Source organism: Rhea pennata, chromosome 15 (assembly GCF_028389875.1).
Source record: "Rhea pennata isolate bPtePen1 chromosome 15, bPtePen1.pri, whole genome shotgun sequence".
In the NCBI taxonomy this organism is placed as follows: domain Eukaryota; kingdom Metazoa; phylum Chordata; class Aves; order Rheiformes; family Rheidae; genus Rhea; species Rhea pennata.
Genome location: NC_084677.1, coordinates 11,788,995 through 11,799,900, shown reverse-complemented (window position 1 = coordinate 11,799,900; position 10,906 = coordinate 11,788,995). Strand labels below are relative to the sequence as shown.

At 38.5% G+C, this 10,906-nt stretch overlaps 1 protein-coding gene across 1 annotated transcript; it reads left to right on the top strand.

Annotated features, from left to right (window-relative positions):
• Positions 1-5,796: 5,796 nt before the first annotated feature.
• On the top strand, positions 5,797-10,339 carry LOC134147209 (parvalbumin, thymic-like). Its single transcript, XM_062588123.1, is given in 7 exon segments — positions 5,797-5,825; positions 5,827-5,872; positions 5,874-5,908; positions 7,672-7,739; positions 8,426-8,558; positions 8,832-8,941; positions 10,186-10,339. Coding segments are annotated over 7 exon segments (447 nt in total). The 3' UTR covers positions 10,212-10,339.
• The last annotated feature ends 567 nt before the right edge of the window (positions 10,340-10,906 follow it).

Sequence of the window (10,906 nt, the reverse complement as noted above, 5' to 3'; positions counted from 1 at the left end):
TATTGCAAAAATAACAGAATTTCTCATTTATGGTTGGCAGGGCTTGTTCTGTGTGAGCAAGAGCTTAGGGTCAATTTCTGAGCATTTCAAGGACATTTTCTGTTATAACAGCTAACCAGTTACAGCCATATTTGAATTACTGGTAAGGAGACAGGTTTCCTGCCCTAGAGTTTCACTTAAGCTAAGCTTCCAGTTTAGCAAAATTCCTTTTAAAATGTATCCTTCTGTAAAAGGCAGTCAATGCTATAATCCAGCTCAGCTGCAGGCCATCATAATTTAGGGAAAGATTGTCATGTGACTTTATTGATAGAATACAATAAATGGATTTCTTCATTCAGGACAACAGATTTGAGGACAAATTTACTTCACACCTACTGACTACAGCAATTTGCTAACAGGATCCATAGTGATTTTAATGCAGTTTGTCCATAGCTGAATAATATGGACTCACATTTTCTGTCTGCATTGTTCTATAGCATATAATGAAGCTTGAAATATCTGGGTACTGGAATATCTGGGTACTAATGCAACCGGAGCTACAGCACAAACACAGCACTGTGCCGGCAGAACAATGCCCTCTTCTGTCTTTTCATCCCACTGATCCTTTAAATATTTGAACAGCAGAATCACTCTACTGATGCACCATTCGATTAAACCAGACTCAGCTCTTAAATGCTGAACGAATTCTTGTTTCTAAAGGCCTAATGCTTTCATACCCAATGCCATTATGTCTCTAGTACCAACTTCCGTATTATTTCAGCTCATTTTTCTATAGTCTTCATTCTAATTATTGTCAACGCTTTGCTGTTCCTCTGGCAATGTCTGAACTGAGCACGAGGGAATGCCTCTGAGTTCCTGGGGCTGGGTACGTATCCTGGACACATAAGCTCCACATTTGGAGAATACTCAAGCACACATGAATCCCTATCATGCTCCAGTTTCCATAGAGAAGAAGCCCAAGTACACAGGCTGCACTGGAGCTGCGGTAAGTTTTGACCAGTTCCTGATCTCAGCGAGTGGAGGGGCAGGGAGTTAAGTCACACCTCACCATGCGCCTACAAATCAGTCTTTCTGCACATGAAAAGCAGATCTAAGAGTCAATGTTACTGTTAGTTAAAACTTGCTTTTTTTGAAATCTAAGACTATCCTTGAAAAGTAACTGCAAGAAAAATCTACACCACTGCTTTTCAGCAATATCAGTACTGGATTAGTATACACATGAATAACGCCTCGACTATTATTTCATGCTCCTGTAGCTATGTAACTGCATGGAGTTGTTTGTTTTAGTGGGATACACTGCTTACACAGTGTGGCAAGTAATATACAAGAATACACAAATAGTCTCAAAACCATCAGAGTTAATTTCAAATGTAAATATATTTGAAAGCCTGCTGCGACTGATGATTATTTATAGTGCCTAAAATGACAGTGATGGACCAGGACTCCACTGGGCTACGCAGGGTAAAACACGGACTAAAGACAGTTCCTGTAACAACGTCCCTCTACAGGGCTGTTACCTGTCTCAAGTTGAAGAGTTTTGTAACACTTACAAGAACAGAACAGAGCAGATAAAATACTGAGTAGAACTTCTGTTTTCAGGATATATTTTCACTTTTAACTCAGCTAGAGAAGACTGCTTTGACAGAACTCTGTTTGTGTTCTACTCATAAAACATGACTATCCTACACATAGGTTTTTATCGGCAGTAAGATTAGGATACTTTCAAATATAGGTAAGCTTTTTGGCTATGGAATTAAAGTAGGAAAATTATTTATTCTATATTCTTACTGACCACTGCTACATGTAATTTTTAAACTATGGAAAGAGTCATCCTGAGGTTAAAGTCCATTTATGAATGATTCCAGCAGATTAAAGGGGCTCAGGAATCTATCATCTCAGAAGCCGTTCTGCATGAATTTCTCTTTCTTCAAAAAAGCCTTTTTTCCCCACATTGTTACATGAACATTTTCAGAAGGAATTAGAAATGGAAGTGAAAGAGTCTGGATTCAGAAACAAAAATCTGAAACTGCAGTACAGTCATATCTGGTTGTATTGCTACAATATATCACGTAGGTAAATTTTACATCTGGATCAAATTTCTCTCAGATTTTTGAATCAGAATTGAAATTGTCTCTTGCAAATTTCCTATATGCAGAGCCAGAAATTATCATATTTAACAAATATAATTAATCCAATTGGCTTTAAGATGATGTGATGGTTTACACATATAAGAAAAATACGATTGAGGAAGAAATCTTGTAAATAAGCACTTGAAGGGTTACTATGAAGTTGAAAAGTTACATTGTAAGTTCTTAGAATCTCTGAAAATCTGCCTCAGAGGTTCAAGTCACTTGATATTAGAATGATAGTTAGGAAAAATTAAATTATTTAACATTAAAGTTTGCAAGATTAAACAAATTTTATATGGTGTATTTCCTTTGTGTAGCTTCCCCACCACATAGTTGCTGTTTCAGTGTTTCTCTTTTCAGTATTTTACTGGGGGGATTAATATCCTTACACAAACATTTCCATACACAGTGTAGTTAAAAGCCGTCTGTATGTTAGATTTAGTACTATACGCCGAAAATCACTCACAAATATTTTCAACTCACTCCAAGAGAAATGTTCCTAGAATGACAAGAGCACAATGCCTTGATACAATTACACAAAATTACATTCACACAATTTCTTTCATCTCGAATGTTCCCAAAGCAAATACAAGCTGAACGAATATTCCATTTTCCCCATTCACATGCCATTGGTTACACAGGCTTGGTTAAATACACTGCATGAGGTGATTTCTCGGCCTTGACTAGTGATTGTGGAAATTCTACATAATGGAATGTGGAACGGTAAAATTCAGCATTAGCATAGAAGGCTTCTTCAGGACTAAAGACCCCACTGCCCATGTCCAATCTCATGAGCATTCATGGAAAAGCACAAACAAATACAAGGCAACTAAGTCAGATTTCTTTAAATTAAAGCAGGCGATCACAACTGTTTGGCATATTTTCATTATTTTATTACACACAGGAATCACTTAGGCACTCAAGGAACGAGAGGAGTATAACAGTCATAGAACGGAGGTGAAAACACAATGGAAAATTAGCATGGCCTAAAATACAGCCTTTCAACCTGCAGAGGTATCTTTAGGCTTTAGAAGGAAAAAAAGAGAGTGATGTTTACAGCATTGCATTACAGAAGAAATCTTCTAGCAGGCTACGAGACTTATGTTCAAGTTCAGGATGTCAAATTGCTTAACTGTGTTAACCACACAATCTGAAAGGGATAGCTTTTCCTTACTTTTTAATGCTTCACAGTTCTTCTCCCTGCCAGGTTTGATGGCAACTGGAAAGTTACTAACACTATTTGATTTAAAAAAGTAAAATGCTTAGGCAGACAGATGTTTTTTGCAATCGCTAATGTAGACCTTGCTACTAAAATGGTTGTTGGAGGCTGGATGTAAATAGAGTTAGATGATCCCTCTGCATTTCATCCTCCCAGCCAGTGCATGTGTTCTGGATCTTTAGTGACTCCAATCTCACTGCAAAAGTGACTCCAAAATTTGCCAGAGTCTGAATGCAGCTCAACAGGCTGGAGCCATAAATCATATGACATTCACGCTTTATGTGTAAAGTTTCAGAAAACAAAAGGAATCACCCTGCTACAGCCCACTTTTAAAGACTGCATCCTTGTGTGAATCGCATACAGAAGTTCAAACTAATGGCAACAGTTCACAGGCATTAAGGGAAATAACAGCAATCAATGCTATTTTTAAAAGGAAGAGTGGGGGCGAAGGGCTAACATATGTGGAATTAGCTCTAGGCAAAATGAGAAGCCATTGCATCTAAAATCAAATGCATTCTCTGAAACAGACACCAGAGCGCAAATTCCCATGTAGACTCCTGCAGTCCAAGAGTTTCAGCAGAATTTGGCCTTCCTCTTAACTTAGCTTCATTAGGTCATATCATGCCATCAATTTTTATGTTGAACACCCTACTTACTTCACATCAGTTGTTGGCACTATGTAGGCAATTTTCCGAATTGGGGGGGGGGGGGGAAAGGGTGGTGTGTGCAAGGGAGAGGAATTTTTTTCCCATGTAGAATAAGTAATTTCTTAGAACAGTTTGAGGGGGGAAAATGATATTTGTATCCCTTCTGCCAGATGTCATCAGTGGCAACAAGAGCCAGGATCAAATATCTATCCATCAAATTCCTCTTTAAATTTTTCAGCACCAGCTGGTCAATACTCCATTCAGAAAACTAGGGGATCTGACTGCCTTGACACGGCCATTCTTAACCCATAGTTCTTCCCCATCACAAGAACTACCTCTGTGTGAAACATTCTCATGGAGGAAAGACATACAGTATTTGTAAAAAGAAAAAAAAAAACTTGTAGCAAACATTTTTTACTGTGTTATATGAAGTACTGGAATAATAGACCCTTCTCCCATGGATCTTCTGCAATAGTCTTTTGTCTCTTTTTTCATCAGCTGCTGTCAATATTGGATGGACTAAGGTCCCAAAGATATCTCACTTGCCTCCTTTTCTGCCCCATGCTGTGGTTTGTTAGTGGTTGCCTTCAGTGCCTGGCTAGGTTTGCCTTCTGCCTTAGAGGGCAATGCTTCTGAGAAAAGATGCCGTGAGATTCCCTCTGACATTAAGAGAGTCTCTGCACTGGCACCTCTTACTGTACCACCACCTCAAGCTGTGATGCCGTCCCCTGCCCCTGGCCACAAAGCCGCCTTGTGCTGTCATCCATATGAATCGTCTTTCGCTGTTCTGCTGCCTTTAGCCACAAATGAGATCCAAGCTGACAGATTCCTAACCCTGTTAGGCTATACAGTTCATGGAAGAAAATTGAGATGATCCAATTCTGTGTTATCTAAAGAAAAAAAGGTAAACTACACAACAGAACACTTAAAAATAGCACAGGGGAAAAATCCAAAAAGAAAAAAGAAAGCTACATGAGAGAGATCAGAAGGTAGCTTACAACTGCAAAGACAATCCTCACATGTTCTTCCCCACTGTGATGCTACTATCAAAATTTTCTGTCCATTCTGAGAGCGAAGAGCTCTCATGCAGGGCTCCGGGCTTTTGTCTCGGAGACAGCTGGGTACATCCCCACCCCTTCGCTTTTACACACAGCTACAGAGGATGTCAGAACCTCACAGAATTCTGACATTTTCTCAGGAACAAACCAGATGCAATGCCCTCCCCAGCCAGCTCCTCCAGTGCATTGACATAACATTATTTTACCTCCTGTAGCAACAAATTCACCTTTTCTTTCTTTTTTCCTTTTTTTTTTTTTTTTTTTTTTTTTTTTACAATAACAGATGATACATTTTGGGAGACAGCATGAGTATTATCTTCCCTGAATGGTTTGCAACGCAAACAATATTTGAACAGGATTTTTTTTCCCTTTTAGTGCTTGAATGATTAAGCCTCTATCACATGCAGTATCTACAGACAACATAACATTATCACATTTAAACATTCACTAAAGGCATCGCTTCAGGAGCTAGTACTGCTTCATTTCATCTGAGTCCTAGGATCAAGCATATCAGATTGTTTTTTTCTTTCTGCCCTACATCATACAGAGAAGTTGGTATTTTCTGCTTAAATCAGAAGAAATTCAATACGCCTCAGTCCTTTTCACATATCTAGCCACTTATCTTGTTTCATTTGCAAATATCATATGTATTCTCTCGAGATAAAAATAGTGCAAGATGATTAGTTAGGCAAGTTCATTTGACACCATTCCCCCTTCGTGACGCTGAAATCTAAAATCTGTATATGGTATACAACTTAAAGTATATATATGCAAGCTCAGCTCTGGTGGAGACACACAGCAAGTGCTTTCCTCACAACCGGATTGCTTCCTTATCCAGTCAAGACGACCACAAAGGTAAGCTGATTAGATCCTCTGCTTTCAGAAAAAAGAAACACAAAATCAAAATGCTCCCTAAATGGAAAGCACCTATGCAATTGTAAATATATATTCTTATAACAGCTTCCAGTCTGTCATACCTTTACAATCTAACACAGAATAGAATCAGCGTTCAGATCACAGGACGGAAAAGGACAGGAATGTTGCACCTCATAGCAAATGAGACCATGCTGCAGTTTTTAGGTTTTCCTCCAACTTTCCCCTCGGTTTTTAATCCTGTCAGCAGTGAGAATTAGGTGCATGGCAGAGCTCCAGATGATCTTACCAGGTGCTGAGAGCAAATACTCTGCACAAGAACCCACTGGGACAAAGTAATTGATGGCAAAACAGAAGTAACTCATCTGCCTTGGCTGGAGAAACATCCACAGCCATCAGTGTGAATTTGTCCCATTGTCTCCCTGCACCTTCTGAGACATTCAAACGGAGACTGAGATGACTGACATTTTCCTCTGTTAGAGACCAACAGGTATTGAGGCAGCCGTTTGATTGCTTGGGCAAAGTTTCAACCTATGTGTAGATCTCACCATCAGTGTACAGACCATAAATGGTTACCAACACTGGCTTCCTTCTCACATGAATGCTGCTTTCTATACTTAGATAGGAAGGATGGTATTGTTGAAGACTCAGTTTGGGATTCATAAAATTTGAATTTGGTTCTCTTGTAATTTTGAACCTCTATGCCGCAGTTCCCCTTCCCGAACTAACATGGGACTGCCTCACGGTAGTGTCGCAAGTTTTAATTTCTAACCAGTCTTCATTGGTGTGTACTCTGGAATTTAAAATGCATTGATGCTAAGTTCATGTTAATAAAATTGACTGGAAATTCAGGCCTGTAGCATTTGTTTAAGTGATATATATTGCTTTGGCAAAGGCTGTGGAGACTGTTGGTGGCTGAATGGGACAAAGAGTATCTTTTGCAAAAGCTGCTCTATCAGAACAAATGCCTCCTCCTTTCTATCAGGAATGAGTATTAAGTCTACATACCTCTATTTTAAGCACACCAATATTTTGAAATGCCAAATCTGGATAAAAATCTTGCTTACTATAATCTAAACCGAATCAAAAAAACCCGACAGCTTAGTAATGAAGAACAGTTTTTCATAAAGCTACCATGAAATGTAGTCTTCTGTGGAGGGAGTAGCCCAGCAAGCCATTTACTGTGTGCAGTTAAACAGAGGAAGAACTTGCTCTACCAATTTAGATTTCTTTAAAATGAGTAAAAATAATTTTATTTATTCTATGCTATTATTTTCATTCTTTGTAAAGATCACTACATTTACTGACAATAATATTAGCTTAAAAAATTTCCTATTAAATTTGTTCCAGATATAGTTCCAGGGATATATTTGGCCCTATCTTCTACGTATGCTGTAAATACATGTCTATTTTAATTGAGTAATAATCCTCCTCCAGGAAAACCCACATAGAAGTCATGAAGTTTTGTAGTGCTAGACACCTTTGATTTGCTCTTCCCCAGTGCAACACAGGCATCAGATCTTCCTGAGGCCCCACACTCCAGCGTGCAGAATTCCTCCCTCATTACCCAGCTTTAAGTGGAAGCACCTGCTGCAGACATCTGTTACAGTATGCTTCACTTACTATTAGATGAATAATGTCTCCTCTATCACGTACTGTCACAGCAGCAACTTCAAATAGAGCCATGAAAGAGGTAGAGAAGTCATTTTAATGAGTAAGTAGCTCACATTTAATTTATTTTACAGTTCAACAATGGCCATCACTGACATCCTTTCTGCTAAAGACATTGAATCTGCTCTCTCCAGCTGCCAGGGTAAGGAATGGTCTCTCTGCAACCAGAAGATGCATATCATTTTTACGTCTTAAGATGACATGCCTATCATTTTCCCTTTAGATTCCTTCCTTGTGAGATCTCTTTGTAGCTCCATTACAGTACAGCCTCATGAATTCAGAAAGTCTTACAAGTGGTTATTTTGTGGGTAACATTCCCTGAAAAAGCAGCAGTTAAAGGGCCACAGTTTCAATCAATATAAGGCTAGCTTAATTCTAAACATTACTTCAAATTTTAAAACAGCTGAAGACCAAGATTTAAATACTTAGCCTTCTCCTTCAACTTGTCAACAAAAAGTCCGAGCTTTCAGAATAAAAATGTAATTTCTAAAGCAATGAACAGCCTCTACTCTCTTCTCTGGCAGGATAAAGCCAAAAATTTTCCAAATGCTAAATGAGCTAAAGTCAGTGGATTACTTAATCTTCTACCAACTCCTTCACCAAAGTAAGCCGAGATGAAATAAGAATTTCAGGAACTGGTCCTTAAGCCATAGTTGCATCCTCTAAATATTTATCATTAATTGCATGTGACACTCTGCTGCACTGGGAAACAAGAGAAACAGGAGCAGGCTGATGGCTTAAAAGAAAAGAAATACATATTCCCAAGGAATAGATACAGCAGTAGCAAATCCAAGGGAAGATATTTAAACAATTTCTTGTTTCTTCCAGCTGCTGATTCCTTCAATTACAAGTCTTTCTTCTCCACGGTTGGTTTATCTAGCAAAACTCCTGATCAGATCAAGAAAGTTTTTGGAATTCTTGATCAGGACAAGAGTGGTTTCATTGAAGAAGAGGAGCTCCAGTAAGTAGTACTCAGCTGCTGCATTCCTTTAGACAATGTAGGCATCTGAACTTTCTTGATGCTCTAGAAGAAATTTGCCACTATTTCTAAACAAAATGCAGTATCTTGTCTTCTGCTGAATCTGTGTGGATTTCCTCATACACTAAGAGCAGGCATTACATATAACTGTATTTTTTGGCCTGGATTTAAATAAGAAAAACAGAAATACCAAGTTGCCAAGGAAATGTCAGAGAATAAAGTTCAAGCACAGTACACTGCCTTGTTCTATTTCAGGTTGTTTCTGAAGAATTTCTCTTCAAGTGCCAGAGTTCTAACCACTGCGGAGACCAAGGCCTTTCTGGCTGCAGGTGATACTGATGGTGATGGCAAAATTGGAGTGGAAGGTAGGATTTTTGGAAACTTGACAAAATTTGTATTTTAAAATGTATGCCTTCAGAGTTACATTTAAACTGTGGCACCCAAGAATTCATCCAGGTAATCTGGCCTGGTACTTTCTGCCACAATTTTTACATCAGCAAATACACTTTTGATTTCATAGCTTTATTCCTGTTTGATTTCTGTTGCTGTGATACCACATTTAGTCCCAGCGTAGAGCCTGTTCTTCCAGCCAGTAATGTCGGCTCTGTGGTTAATCTCTGCAGTGAGGCTGGTCGACACACTCAGCCTGCCAGATTTTTAAAACATCCAGAACAACATACTCATTCTCCGAATTTTAATTCTGGCAGTCTGGATGCTTCAGACCACATGATACTTTGCTTTTAAGCACACTACTACCTAGATATACCTATTCCTCCATCTATCAAAGGTTGGCCAATATTACTGATTGGATAGTTCAGTCATCTAAAATAAGTCTGTTAATGCTTTTGAAGGATAGAACTGCTGCAATGTACCACAAAATTTTGTGCCAGAAAATTATCTGATCACTGCAAACTTCACCGGGTAGCCCTTCTATGAGAAACTAAATCGAATTTCTTAAGAAAGCCTCAGAGGAATAATGTGAACTGGCTAGGTTATGTCTTTCAGAGATTGTAGCAAAGGAAAATAGGACATTATGCATCATGTATTAGAGATGAAGTCACTGAAAACTGGGCTGTCTCAGCTGAACTAGGACAGGTGGCAATAACTCTAACAGACACACGTGCTAATCTTAGCCAGAGTTTGGGAGATACACTCTTGAAGGAATTTGCTTTAGCAGCAGGTTTTGTAGCTTCTGTTTATAAGGCCCAAATAGGATATTATTTATGCAGATCTTCATCCTTAACCATCAAATTTCCCATTCTGGAATTATGTCATTACTAGGATTTTTTTTTCTCTGGAATAATAAAACCAAAACAAATTATATTGAAAGCTACTCTTTCCTTAAAAACAATATGTGCTGAGAGAAGGAGTGAATCTGTAAGTTCACGTTCATAGGAAACTCCTTCTCTCAGCACATACTCTTTTTAAGGAGTGAAAAATCTGTTACGCCCCCAGCATCTCAGTTTAGCAGTACCTTGTGTGGTGTTATAATAACTTTGGGAGACCTCCATGGCTAGGAGTTTAGGATATTTTTATTTATCTTTTCTAAAGATGTTAAAAACCTCTTTTATCTAGCTTTATTCTCTTTCTCACTTTCTTTCCTCAACAGAATTCCAGTCTCTGGTGAAGGCATAAACAGCATTAGACCAAAGGCAACCTTGGACTGACTCTTCCAATTACCTCCTCCAATAAGCACCTCACACTCAGCATGTGTTTGTACATTTTTATATTGTTTCAAGGCATTAGCAAAATCCCCATGTATCGGCTCCACACACAAGATTGCTGAGAGATCTTTCAGTGTACAAATGTCTTGGTCACGTGGTATCGCTGCACTTCCATTGTAAAGAAGGCACTTTGTGATTTTTGTTGAAGTTGTGATGGAAGAAGGGAGAAAAACATAAAAAAATCTTTGAGAGAAAAAAATTGTTTTTTTTATTCTCTCTGTTTAGGTTTTCCACCCCACACTGACTTGCCACCTCACCTCATAGACACAGTTCTGATGCTCTTAAACAATATGACATCTTTCAAGGCTTAACTGTCCTGATTTGGTGGAGTTTTATTTCTGCTTAATTCTCTGATCCTTGAGGAAAAGAGATGTTAACAAGATAGCTAAAAATAACCTATATTCAGTTCTAGTGCTGACATTACAAGAAAAAAATTAAGAGGAGTTGACACATAGCTCAAAGCATGGAATAAATGTGTGGGTAATTTTAAAAAATCAAGTACTAGGCTACAGCACATATCATCAGAAAGTGTTTATGGCTTAAAATGTAACTCTCCCTTAAGAAGATTTATCTTTCATGAAATCTAAGGCAGCTGTGAGATAGGGG